Source organism: Carcharodon carcharias, chromosome 15, assembly GCF_017639515.1.
Source record: "Carcharodon carcharias isolate sCarCar2 chromosome 15, sCarCar2.pri, whole genome shotgun sequence".
Taxonomy (NCBI): domain Eukaryota; kingdom Metazoa; phylum Chordata; class Chondrichthyes; order Lamniformes; family Lamnidae; genus Carcharodon; species Carcharodon carcharias.
Window position 1 is genome coordinate 123,229,687 of NC_054481.1, and position 14,539 is coordinate 123,244,225.

Below are 14,539 nucleotides of genomic sequence, written 5' to 3' on the forward strand. Positions count from 1 at the left end.
GGTAGTAATCTTCTAAGAATCCTTAGATTCTGGAAAAGTCCCAGAGGATTGGAAAACTGCCATGTAACATCCTTATTCAAAAATGGAGGGAGACAAAAAACAGGTAACTATAGGCCAGTTAGATTAACATCTATCATTGGGAAAATGTTAGAGTTTATTATAAAGGATGTAATAGCAGAGCATATAGAATTACATAATCTAATCAAGCAGAGTCAGCATGGCTTCATGAAGGGGAAATCATGCCTGACAAATTTATTAGAACTCTTTGAGGAGGTAACTAGCAGGATAATTAAAGGGGGACCAGTAGATGTAATCAACTTGGATTTCCAAAAGGCATTCTGTAAGGCACCATACATAAGGCTACTTAGTAAGTTAAGAGTCCATGGTGTTGGGGGTAGTGTATTAGCATGGATAGAGGATTGGCTAACTAATAGAAGACAGAGAGTTGGGATAAGGGATGCATTTTCAGGATGGCAACCTGTAACTAGTGGAGTGCCACAGGGATCAGTGCTGGCGCCTCAATTATTTACAAAATATATTAATGACTTGGATGAGGGAAGTGAATGTGCTATTGCCAAGTTTGCAGATGATATAAAGATAGGTGGGAAGGCAAGTGAGAATGACACAAGGAGTCTACAGAGGGATATAGATAGGTTAAGAGAGTGGAGAAAAAAACTTGGCAGATGGAATATAATGTGGGACAATGTGAGGTTATGCACTTTGGCAGGAAGAATAGAGGAGCTGAATATTATTTAAATGGAGAAAGACTGCAGAAAGCTGCAGCACGGAGGGATTTGGGGGTCCTCGTGCATGAATCCCAAAAAGCTAGCATACAGCAGGTAATAGGGAAGGTAAATGGAATGTTGGCCTTTATTTCAAAGGGAATGGAGGATAAAATTAGGGAAGTCTTGCTAAAACTATACAAGGCACTAGTTAGACCCACATCTAGAATACTGTGAACAGTTTTGGTCCCCTTATCTAAGGAAAGATATATTGGCATTGGAGACAGTCCAGAGAAGATTCACTAGCTGATTCCAGGTATGAAGGGATTTTCTTATGAGGAGAGGCTGAGTAGATTGGGCCTGTACTCAATGGAGTTTAGAAGAATGAGAGGAGACCTTATTGAAACGTATAAGATTCTTAGGGGGCTTGACAGCGTAGATGCTGATTGGCTGCTTCCCCTTGTGGGAGAGTCTAGGACCAGAGGGCATAATCTCAGAGAAAGGGGCTGCCCATATAAAACAGAGATAAGGAGGAATTTCTTCTCTCAGAGGGTAGTTAATCCATGGAATTCTTTACTGCAGAGGGCTGTAGAGGCTGGGTTGTTAAGTATATTCAAGGCTGAGATAGACAGATTTTTAATCAGTAAGGGAATCAAGGGTTATGGGGAAAAGACAGGAAAGTGGACTGGAGGATTATCAGATCAGCCATGATCTCATTGAATGGCGGAGCAGACTCGATGGGCCAAATGGCCTACATCTGCTCCTGCGTCTTATGGTCTAAGAGGAAAAATTCTGGTTCAATACAATGCTTCACAATGCATTTGTCCTTTAATTTCACTGGAGAAACTGGCTATGCTAATCATGCAGAAAACCCTTTCCTTACCAAGCTCACATCTGAACAAATCCCCAACCCCCACCACCCACCTCCCCGCACCCCCCACCCCCCCCACGCACATGTGCTCCACTTCATGTAGCAAAAAAAAAGAATTCAACATGACCCAAGGCTCCACCAATGATGAGGCAGAGAAAGTCAAGCCCAGTGACCACTCTCCCTCCAATGCAGCATTTGATTTGGAGGTCATAGGCCAGGCCTTGCATCATCAGTTGGCCCTCCTCATCACATGCGGATTCTGGTAATGCAGCAGGAATTTCAAACATGCAAGTCTTACCCAATCCCAGCCGATGGGGTCACTGAATGAAGCACTATTAGATCACTGCTTAATTTCAGTATTTCTGCAGCAGCGGCCAGTTACTGGGCTTTTGCAAAGCAAAAGATTTTGGTCAACGGTGCATGAGCCACCTTTAAAACGCAGAGCATGTTTTGATTGAAGTCTTTATGCACTCCTTGCTCTCTATTCTCTTCCCATCATTTTCTCAGCTCTCCCCTGAAAGTACCAGATCAAACTACAGATTGGGACAGTTCCACAGTTACCAGAAGCTCCCAGTTACCTCACCTTAGTAGTCAATTCTCGTGCGTGCACCTAGATAGCGAGCTATCAGAACTCAACCACGTCCTTCCCTGGTGTCTCATACAAGGGATAAGTGTAACAATTCTCAAGTTCCAATTCACAAATGAGGATTTTTTTTTTACTTGTTGTGGGCTTCACTGGTTAGGCCATCATTTATTGCCCATCCCTAATTGCCCTTGTTCAGAGGGCATTTAAGAGTTAACCACATTACTGTGGGTCTGAGTCACATGTAGACCAGATCAGGTAAGGATGGCAGATTTCCTTACCTAAAGAACATCGCTAGACGTCATTATATTGCTCAGTGCTTGGCTCCCAGTTTCCAATCCTCCAGATTGGGAACTGTGAGAAATGCTATAAATGGGCAATGAAAGGCCAGGCAATGGAAACAGATTCCATTTTTACACACAAAGTCATTCAGATCAGGGAGAAGGAGAGACCTAGGTTGAACCAGAACAGATGGATTTTTACAACAATCATCAATGGTTTCATCATCATCATCAGGCTTTTAGTTCCAATTCAAATTTCACCATCTGCCCTAGTGGGATTCAAACCAGAGTCCCCAGAGCATTACCCTGGGCCTCTGGAATATTAGCCCTGTGACACCACCACTGTGCCACCACCTCCCCTTCGTTCAACCTGGGTCTCTCTTTCTCTCTGATCTGAATGACTTTGTGTGTAAAAATAGAATCCGTTTCCATTGCCTGGCCTTTCATTACCCATTTCTAGCACATTTATAGCATTTCTCATAGATAGTTCACAATCCGGTGAGGACTGAGCAATATAATGACGTCTAGTGATGCTGCTGTCTTTACATGCTGCAAAAATGCACACCACTGAAATTTCTTGGCCACATTTATACACTTTAAACCCATGACTGCGTTACTATATCTCAAGTTGCGGATTTCAGTATTCCAATTTAGGACTCATCCATTAAAATGAGGCAGTAGCACTAAATCGACAGGTCCGTGCATGTCAAAAGAGGCCAAATCAGTTAAGAAGAAATATTTGACTGCCTGGCTCAGTCCTTGCACAGGTTAAACAATCTGGCCCACCACAAGTCAGGCGATCAATCTGAAAGGCACAGGCCTTATTTATTCCCCTATCAATAGTCGTGACAAGGCAGGTAACTCAGCACAACCATGGGCTTAAAAAAAATCTATTTTTGTAAGTAAAAATAAGATGAGTTGTCTGGTGGTTATGAGGGCTGAACTCCCAGGGCTTAGTGTTCACATAGGCTTAATGGCCACAGGTTAGGCACCCCTGGTTTGAGGATTTTGCATAGACAGGGGCAAAGCAAGCAAACTTTCCATCCAATTAGCTAAGAGATTTGCAGCAAATTCAACTAATCTACAGCATTGTTCTGCTGCAAGATTTGGACCGGAGCCCATTTCTAATGCCTATTCTTCAACAAGGCATGAAATAAGAAGCAGAGCACAGGATAGGAAGGGAGAAATGTGCTAACTAGCTCCACACACTATTACACTGGAGAAACACCCTGATGGTTAAGTAGGTAAATGCATTGCATGGTGCAGAACTGAGCCTCATAAAGCAAGAAGGTCCCAAATTAAACCTCCCACTTACACATGCTTGCAGTCACTGCTGGCTCTCTGTACCATTTCTCTCGGTCTATTTCTCATCAGTGAAACAATTTGGGAGGTTTGTTATGTTTAAAGGATCCTCAATAAATGGAAGCCACTGTTAAGTTGGCTGATCTCAGAGAGAGATTCAGACAGACAGGCAAACAGAGTGGCATTGAGGAGCTACAATCATTCAGCACCCCAAGAAATACCCATACCCCACATACAATAACACACCCGCCCACACTCCCACAGTTTGGTTTAAAAGCTGTATTTTCATCAAAGTTCTACAAAGGCTGACTGACCATAGAGTCATTGCGGCACAGGGGACTATTTGACCTGCTGAGTCCATGCCATCCCTCTGTAGAGCAATCCAGCCAGTTCCAATCTCTCATTCTATCCCTGTAACCCTACAAGTTTATTTCCTTCAAGTGTCCATGCAATTTCCTTTTGAAATCATTCATCGTTTCTGCTTCCACTACACCCCTAGGCAGTGAGTTCCGGGTCATTCCTGAGTAAAATAGTTTTTCTTCACATTCCCCCTGCATCTCTTGCTAAAAGCATTAAACCTGTGTCCTATTAAACCTTGTAACTTCCACCTTAAACATGAAAAATAGATTCCATTATAAAAAGGCCACCTCATGCTTTATATTGTGTTTCCTTCCCTATTACTCCACCCTCTGCTGTCAACAAAATTTAAACCACACTGTATTTTAAAATTGGATTGGTTTCACTTCTGTCAAAACACCTGACACATCCTCATGATTCCAAATTAGTGGTTAACTCAATTTTCTCCAGCAGTTAATTAATTTTGCTACCTAAGGAAAACAAAACCACTGCCAGATACCCTGAAGGCTAATGGGTCAAATGCACCAAATGGCAAGGCTCGGTCTCTGGTCTGGGTAAAGTGGTCTCAACTGGGTGCAAGTGCAGTGCATGTCTGCAGGACAAAATTAAATCTGGGGAAGGGAGGGGAACCAAAAGGAAAACATGCATCTGTGTATCGCCTTTCATGACCCCAAGATTCCCCCAAAACATTGTACAGCCAATGAAGCACTTGTGATGTGCAGCCACCTTTGTCACAAGACAGACTAGAGCCATTTTTGTGTTATGAGACACCTCTGGTGTCTGATGCATCCATCTCGCCAAGCCAATTGCAACCCAAAAAAGATAAGCCTGCCAAATTTATTAAGACCAGCTTGCCAGGAAGTCCCAGCCCAAAACAGATTTGTGATTAGGTTGCAGCCAACCGTGCAAGATCCATTGAATGGAAACTGCTCATGTATCATCACTAGCCTCACATAATCTCAAAAGAGAGGAAAAAAAACACAAAGGGTTAACAGTTAAAAATGGTAACTTGGCTTTTCAGACATGTATTTTCAGAAGTTTGCCAGAAGTCAGCCCTAGTCGAAGTGCTACACTGGAACATGCGACAACAGGCGTGAGTGAGGGGGGTTTGGGTTAGAATGTGATTTGCCTCTTCCCTCATCACTCCTGGCCACACGGACAGTCTAGGCTCATGCAACAAGAATGGTCACTTGGTTGGGGTACCAGACTTGTGAAGCCACACTGCAGCAAAAGACCTGCGTCTCTGCAAGAGGGAAAGTTGCTGAAAGATTTGTAGGAGTTGAATGAGAAATGAAGATTCCTCCCAGCTTGCATTAGCAATCACACACCCTGCTCAAATCCATTAACGTTCGTGAACATCTCTGGCTCAGCTGCATCAATCCATCCACTTCTCAGTGAAGGAAAAGCTGGCACAGTTGAGGCTCATTATCAAGTGGCAAGATTCCAGGAGACAACAAACAAGCAGACCCTCATAAACTCTACCCCAGCAAATAGCCAAGACTTAAGAGAAGGAGAGAGAAGAAATAGATGCAGAACTGCCCTGTGGAGCTAAAACTTCAAGAAGAATATATTGATGGCTGCATATTTTATAAATACAGCATCTTTCTATGGATTACACTAAGTGCTAGGGATTCCAATAGTTACTTTGGCAATTAGGAACATATTAGGGAATTTGCACTGTCCATTTACTGAATGAAGATGATCACCTACCATCTGATGAAACAAGGTAACAGGACAGCTTCCCCAAAAATAAATCCGTCCAGCTATGTAGCACTGACAAGCCAGCAAGCAAATCACTCACACCCATTCATAAGATTTCAGTGAAGCAGCATTGTCTGCATGACTCACTGAACATCAGCACTGTCGCAAATCAGCAACCCCAGGCAGATAGAGATCAGGGAGACCTCTCCGGCGCATTCATCAACAGTAAAGTCGGCAGCCACCACTTCTTCAATCAGCCCATCTATCTACTCAAGGTATTTTGAAAATCAAACTTGTTTGCATTACCGGGTGGCGGGGGCGTACCTGAATATGCCCCCATTATTTGCATGACTAAAAACCAACCTATCCCAGCAGCAGAATTACACATCACATTTCTGTCCATTGCCTCAGAGTTAAAGGGCCTGGATGTAGAAGACGACTTGCTTTTATATAACGCTTTTCAATATCAACGCATGTCTCAAATTGTTTAACAGCCAGCAAAGTGTTTCAAAGTGCAGTCACTGTAACTTGTAATGTCGGAAATTTAGCAATGTAAAATTTGGGGATTCGTGTTCCATCAATCCAAACTTTAAATGTACAATGCACATACCGAGGAATTTAAGATTTTTTTCCTCCAATAGCCAAGTTGAAGTCCATTTGTTGTGTTGCTTGCCGAGTGAAGATATTAGCGTTAAATTTGCCTTTTTCCCAGTTTGAACTTCCTGACTTGTCACAGGCAAGATTACTCTCCGATTCTCTAACTATCACATGGCAACGCAAGCCATGATAATCACAGTATCTTTACAGTGCAGAAGGCAACCATTCAGCCATCGAGTCTACACTGGCCCTTTGAAGCAGCATTCCACCTAGTCCCACTCCCCTGCCTTATCCCCATAACCTTGCACATTCTCTCTTTTCAGGTAGCAATCTAATTCCCAATAATAGATGTTGTTTGACAATTAATTTAATGACATGACTTTGCATTGACTGGAAGCTTAGAAAAGGAATGCCAGAATTAAAGTAGGATTCATGCCAGGTGGCAAACACTACAAACAGAGATTAGCTTGTGCCTGCCATATCAGTGATCACTTTGATAATAGTTGGAACGTTTCTTCCAATTTTCCATCTCCATCAAACCAGAGACCAGGGTTGCATAACAAAATCTGAGTCACTTTTAATAAGAAACACATCAAAAAGAAGTCTGTCAAGTGTGACGTGTTTGCAGATCATAATACGTATCCTGTGCTGGCTTTCCATTTTACACAGATAATTTTACTTCCTTGAAGTGCTTCACTTTCACTAATCTATGCTAGTATCGCGGATCCCCACTAAGAGTTTGAAGAGTTAAATCCTAGGCCCAGGTTCTGATCAGTGCTTGGATGATCTCATTTGATGTTAATGGGATATTGCAATGGCAAATTGAAGGCAGCTCAGAATTTTTCACAATGGGAGCCTAAGACTTTGCAGGAAAATTCTGTCCCCTTTCCCCTCTCTCCATAATGGAAAGTCACATGAAATGACGTAGCTACAGATTAGGGACTTAACCATTGCAAAAACTGAAGGACATGTGCTGAGGGACAGTTTACCTGTTAATAACTGCTCTGATTCCCTTGTACACTATTTCATTCACTGAGTATAGAATATAGCAGAAATTTTACCAGTTAGGGTACAACAGAACTAAAAATGTTCCTGATTTTGGGGTGAGGGGAATGAAGAATTTGCTGCCCTCTTATCCTGAGGTTCACACAAAGTTCCATCTCCAAACTGTGCTCAGTGAATTGCTATCTGCCATGGTAGAAATAGGGAGCTCACCTCCCTGGCCTATAGTGAGGGAGCCCACTCAATGTCCAGGAATCCCCGATGGGACATGTGGGACATCAGTGGGTGGAAGAGTTAGACTCACTTCAGCAGCCAGCCATCGTCTCCCTTCACAAAGGAAACTGCTATTTGGGTATCAGAGCTGGCCCCAAAGATTCAAAACACTTTGTTCAGAACAGACAAATGAGAAAACATAAAGGAGACATCAGCATCATTAAACAGGAAAACTGCTTCAGTTAAATCAATGCTTGCAATGACAGTAATGAGGGCTCCATCGCAAGCACCAATTGGAGCACTCCTACTACTACCCCAACCCTTCTTCTCAGGCTCCCTGCCTGAAGGCTGGTTCAACCCACAGTACCATGATCTCCACCACAGGTAGGGCAAAGAGGCAGGCCCCAAATCCACCCCATCCACAACTGGGATCAAATGGTACTATGGGATGCTGTTGGCACCAATCTGATCCACTTCTGCCATCCACCCAACTAAGCCAACCATCCACCTCAAGGAGTCCAGGTTGCTGTGGCAACATACACTTTTACACACATGTTGTAGTCGTTTGTCATGGATAATGATGTTAGAGGTTGGAACTTCTTTCCATCACATTGTTGACCAGGAACCTCTCCCACTCTTAGTGCCTGCCACTGTCATGTGTTGAAAGGATTTACAAGTTGATACTCAACATATTTGTCAACCTGTTATGATCGCACCTTCCTTGACCATCAAGTCCTAGAGTGGGATTGGAACACAGGATTTTGACTCAGAGACAGGCATGCACCCACTATGCCACAAACCTCATATCCTACGAGAGAGCAATTCATGCAACAGAGGTTGGTATTGTTACCAGAAACCTTTCTGCTTCAGTACTAATGCAGGCAGTGCATTACCTCCCCACCGCCCAAAGATCAAACATATTTTGTCCATTAAACACCAAAGCCAGAGCTATAATTTACATATGGTAGGGGAATAAGTTGGTGGGCAGGGTATTGGAGTTCAAGAACATCAATCATTACAATGAAAATTTGCTCCTCAGCATATGAAACTGAGCATGTGTGCAATAATGCCCTCTGAACACAGTAACAAGCCCAACTTCTGCAAACCTTGGGTCAATTGTTAAGTCCTCAATGTACGTGGAGGTGAAAATATTTGGAAGGTGCCTGCATAACTCTAAACCAAAAAGTGTCAGCTTGGTTCAGTTAGGAATGTTCTTGTCTGAGAGTCAGAAGGTTGTGACTCCTAAGCCCTACTCAAGCCCATAATTGTGGCCAACCGTGGACTGCTTTGATTGTCAAGGTGCTATCAAACCAAGTCTGTGCCTTCCTTTTCTCCTGAACATCAAAGATCCCATGGCACCATTCAAGTAGTAGGGATGTGAATTGGCCAGTATTTCTCTCTCAACCAGTAACTGCTCATTCATCTCTTTTCTTGTCTCAGGACCTAAACATGCACAAATTAGCTGTAGCATTTGCTTCCCTAACAGTACATTTTGGAGTATTTGGAGTGCTAAGGGGTGTCCCAAGGTCAGCTGGTGCTAGGTAAACACAGGTTCTTCCTTTCATCCACCCTATTTCATATTACCTCCAAGTAAATTACCCAATAAATCTAATTGAAAAGCAGTTTACAAGCCAAAGGCACTCATAATATGACCTCTCCATGCTTGGGTCAAGGCAAGGAGGAAAACGGGCCAATATTGAAAATGGCATGACTATGTAAACCAAGATCACTATGGGGCAGGGGGCAGGGGGCGGGGTGGGGGTGTGGTCATAAAAAGTGTATCAATTGCAACACTACTGAAGAACAAGGCACTGTAATTCTCAACCATAGTCTAACAAGGGACACACAGTCAGCAGAGAATACAAGTACTGGTCAAAACGTTCAATGCTGCAACTGAAGCTTTCCATTGAAAACCATTTTCCTACAGAGATAATTTGATAAATTAGTAAGTAAGGTAACCACTCATGGTGGTATTGTGTCATAGAGTCTGGTTGGTGTGAGGTACAACCCCAATGAGCCTTGGCTCAGTGGTAGCACTCTTGCCTCCGAGTCTAGAAGTTCGTGGGTTTAAAATCGCACTGGTGCAGCACTGAGGCAGTGCTGCACTGTTATTGGAGCCGGCTTTCAGGTGAAACACCGGGCTGGATTTACAAAGGGCTGTGTGGTCAGGATCCAGTGTGGTGGGAATTCAAAAATCACTGTCCCGGAGATCAGCTTGGGATCCTGATGCCTTCAGACAGTTTTTAATTTTCAAAGGGACAGTAGGAAACAGGGTTGCCAAACTTAACAGCTCCCTAAGGAGCCTGTTAAGGGGCTTGTCCATTGGCCACAGCAATTTTCAATGGTTTCTTGGGCGAGCTCAAAGTTAGCAGGTTTCCTATGGGGCCCCAAGCAAGCTTCTTTGTAGCTGATGTTTATCAAATGCATGGGGCCAACTATAGCCGGAATGAATGTTGCTCCTAACCTTGTTTTCCTTGACCCCTTTTCACCTCATTGGACCTCCTGGCCATCTGATGAGCTACCTCCTGTCATTGGCAAGGCAACAGCAATCCTCATCATGACTGCCACCTGTCTCTGCTGCTGACACCAGGAAGGCTACTCCAGTCTCTGGGAGGCACTCGGTGCCAATAACTGGGCACCGCACTCACCTCCTGCCCAATTAGGCCATTTAGATTTAATAATCATGTTATGAGAGCGACATAGCTGAGGTGGAGCACCGGAATCCAGCCCGTTAAATCAAAGCCCTATCTGCCACCTCGGATGTAAATGATCCCATGGAACTATTTCGAAGAGGAGCAGGGGAGCTCTCCCTGGTGTCCTGGCCAAAATCTATCCCTCAATTAACATCACAAAAACAGATCGTCACCAAACAGGCAGGCAGTTCCCTGCTTCGACAGTTCATGCAGTAGACAGAATCTACACCAGTGCAGTGCTTCTTCATTATTCTAAATTAGCTTCAACACCCTTGGGCAGAGGAGATGAGATCAAGGAACAAGAAGAAGAATCTAACAAACATGGTTCTCATTCATGTTTGCACCCCAATGGCTCTTGCAGAAAAGCAAGAAACCTCCAAGCATAGATGAGGCAAGGATAGAATCAATGATGCCCTCACAGGTCATACATACATATGGACAAATGAATTAGGAGCAGGAGTAGGCTACTCGGCCCCTCTAGCCTGCTCCACCATTCAGTAAGATCATGGCTGATCTGATTGTAACCTCAACTCCACATTCCCCCTTACCCCCGATAACCTTTCAGCCCCCCCTTGCTTATCAAGAATCTTTCTACTTCTGCCTTAAAAATATTCAAGGTTTCTGCTTTCACCATCTTTTGAGGAAGGAGGGTTCCAAAATCTCACTACCCTCAGAGAAAAACTTTCTTCTCTTCTCTGCCTTAAATGGACAACCCCTTAATAGCATCAAACATCCCAGCAATGTTCAGTCTTAGCAGCATAATCCGATCCTCTTCATTAGATTATTCCTTTAACTTTCCCTCACTTACTTTACAGAAAACATCAGGGTTCCTTCAATTTTCTTTTATAAAAGAGATATGAATTTGTCATAAACCAAATCTTATGATGACTGGGAAAGGTTTGTTTCCTATAATGCTGACTTAGTTTGGTACATGGACAATTACAGCTTGGGGTCTGAGCTGAAAATTAAATTGCAGCTTTTAAAAAATATATATATGTGTATACCATGATGATCAGTCTCAATCCTAAATGCACTTCTTCTCACTTTCCCAGTTAATTGCAGTAATCTCCAGGAAATCGGCTCTGATGCCAAATGTTACAGAATATAACTTTAGCTGCTTTGATCAGTCCACCTGTGATTCAAAGGATCCCTTTGATTGCTGGGAGTGATGGTGACACAGTGGCAATGTTACTGAACTAGTCACCCAGGGGCCCAGGCTGTGGACATGGGCTCAAATCCCACTGCAGCAGTTGGTGGAATTTAAATTCAGTTAATAAAAATCTGGAATTTAAAGCTAGTCCATGGACCTTACAAAAATCCATTTGGTTCACTAATGTCCTTTAGGGAAGGAAATCTACCATCCTTATCTGGTCTGGCCCACATGTGACTCCAGACCCACAGCAATGTAATTGACTGTAAACTGCCTTCTGAAATGGCCTATCAAGCCACTCAGTTCAAGAGTGCTAGTGACACCCACACCCCATGAAAGAATAATGTAAAAAAATATCCTATTCACTACTGTTGTCACAACCAGAACTTTTCATGTGCTGTTCTAACCAAGAGTAGGCCCTTTTAGGGCAATCACATCTTCACTTCAAGATTCATGTGTGTCTTTATTTCTTTTCACTCCCTCTCCATCCAAGTTTCCTTTCCTTTTTCACCTTCCTGTAACTCTACTATATCTCTGCAGGGAACCCTCTCAGTTCCCACTCGAAACAGCCGCTGTGTGTGTGTGAACCTAGACATAGTGCCAGAAGGCGCTACAAATGGAGGAACGATAGATGGTTCAGTTCGGGCCAGATTTCCACGTGGGTAAAATTTACACACAAACATATGAATGAGGAGCAGGAGTAGGCCACTCAGCCCCTCAAGCCTGCTGCGCCATTCAATAAGATCATGACTGATCTGAATGTAGCCTCAACCCCACATTCCTGCCTACCCCCGATAACCTTTCACCCCCTTGTTAATCAAGAATCTATCTAGCTCTGCCTTAAAAATATTCAAAGACTCTGCTTCCATCGCCTTTTGAGGAAGAGATTTCCAAAGACTCATAACCCGTAGAAAAAATTTCTCCTCATCTTTGTCTTAGATGAGTGACCCCTTATTTTTTAAACAGCGAGGATCAATGAATAACAATCAGCAATAAGAACACCAACTGATATCCCTTTTCCCTATCCAAAGCACTAAGGCCAATTATCACAGGTGTCTGCTTAGCTCAGTTGGTAGCACTCTTGCCTTCAAGTAATATTCAAATTCCACACAAGGGTCTGGACGCATAATATGTGGGGACAATTCTTCAGTACTGAGGCAGTGCTGCATTGTCAGAGGAATCATCCTTTGGATAAAACATTAAAGCGAGTTCTCTTCCTCCTGTTCAGGTGAAAGGTCCCGCAATAATATTTGAAGTTGTTCTGGCCTACGTTCCCCTCTCAAACGCCACCAAAACTTGGATTAACTGAATGTTTATCTTATTCCTGTGAGTGGGACCTTGCTGTGTGCAAACTGGCTACAGTATTTAACTCCATAACAAGATGGTGACCTCGCTTCATATGTAATTTAGACAGAGCCTTATTGTATCTGTTGAGATACAATAAAAGCAGTTCACATGCAGGAGTAGGAACACGATGTTTCCACAACCTCTAGGATACAGGGAAGAAATAGAAAGTCTCCTGCGTTTGATTCCTAGCTAGTTTTGGGAGAAGGTTGCTGTGGAAATGGAAGATGAACACATGTTCAGGCTCAGTTGTGATGTCCTCTACATTGGAGCTACTTGCCAGAATTCAGCATTAAACCTTCCGATTAGCATCACTTTTAACATCAGTGGTAACCCGTTTACTTTCAATGGAAGGGATACCTCACACGAAGGATGGGTACTTATGTCAGGAGGCAACCTGTGTACCAATAGCTCAGGAGAGAAGTGGTGGGGTGGGGAATAATTGGGAGAAAAGGAAATAAAGCAACGCAAACTAATTACAAATACATGAACAAGTCCAAACCTTCCACGCAGTTCTCCACCTCCTCCAGGTTTCGAAGGGTAATCCTCATGAGGCTGGAGCTGAGCAATAGCTCGTTCTTGTGAGCCGGCCACATCGACTTGGGTGCCACATTGACGAAGAAAATCCGAGTGTCACCCGTGGAAACTTGGTTGTCACAGATTAAGGGATCACCAAAGCCACAGATCATCACCTTATTCCCACCATCCAGGAGGATCTCATTCTTCACGGTCTCTCTGCCTTTCAGGTACCTCCAGACACGCACCTTCAACACACAACAGAACACAAGTTAACACTGAGCACTCAGTGACGGACTCAGACCTAAACTATTCAAGTAGGGGACCACACGGAGCCATGGCTAATTTGGCAGGACTCTCACCTTGGAGTAAGATGGACGTAGATTTAAGTCCCACTTTAGAGGCCTGAGCACAAAATCTAGCCTGACACTGTCAGTTCAGTACTGAGGAAGTGCTACACTGTCAGGGGTTCTGTCTTTATCACGAGACCCCGTCAGCCCTCTCAAGTGGATGTACAAGGTTCCATGGCAGTGTTTGTAGAAGAGCAGGGGTGTGCTCCCCAGTGTCCTTTAGCTCTCAACTAACACCAGTAAAACGGATGGTCATTATGACACTGCTGTTTGTGGGAGCTTGCTGTGTGCAAATTGGCTGCCAAGTTTCCTACATTACAACAGTAAAGATGCTTCAAAAGTGCTTTCTGTTCTGAAGAACAGTCATATTCAACTCGAAATGTTAACTCAGTTTCTCTCTCCACAGATGCTGCCAGACCTGCTGAGTATTTCCAGCATTTTCTGTTTGTATTTCAGATTTCCAGCATCTGCAGTATTTCATTTTTATTCAAAAGTGCTTGATTGGCTGTAAAGCTTTTTGGGACATCCTGATTTCACGAAAGGTGCAAAATAAATACAAGTCCTTATTTTCCTTTAACCTCTATGTTAAGGCTGCAATATTTGAATGGCAGTGGACTGTTGTTAAATTCCTTGCTCCCCATACAGAAATTTGATTTTATTATCTGTTCCATAGGCAGGACTAACATCTCATCTCTTCCTTTGATGGTGGACCTTGAGAATGTTTTTTCCCTTCTGTCCCTGGTCGCTTCATTCTTACCGATACTATGACACTCTGCCTATAGTTTCAACTAATTTTTTTGCTTCTTGGAGGGTACTTCATCAGTCACTATCTGGGAATGTGCTTGACTAAATATTCA

General features: G+C 43.4%; 1 protein-coding gene across 1 annotated transcript in view; it reads right to left on the reverse strand.

The window, feature by feature from the left end:
* Positions 1 to 14,539, reverse strand: part of agrn (agrin) — a 478,028-nt gene that overhangs the window by 447,106 nt on the left and 16,383 nt on the right. The window contains exon 2 of the mRNA XM_041206167.1: positions 13,319 to 13,580. Within this exon, the coding sequence (XP_041062101.1) occupies positions 13,319 to 13,580 (262 nt within the window). The remainder of the gene's footprint in view (positions 1 to 13,318; positions 13,581 to 14,539) is intronic.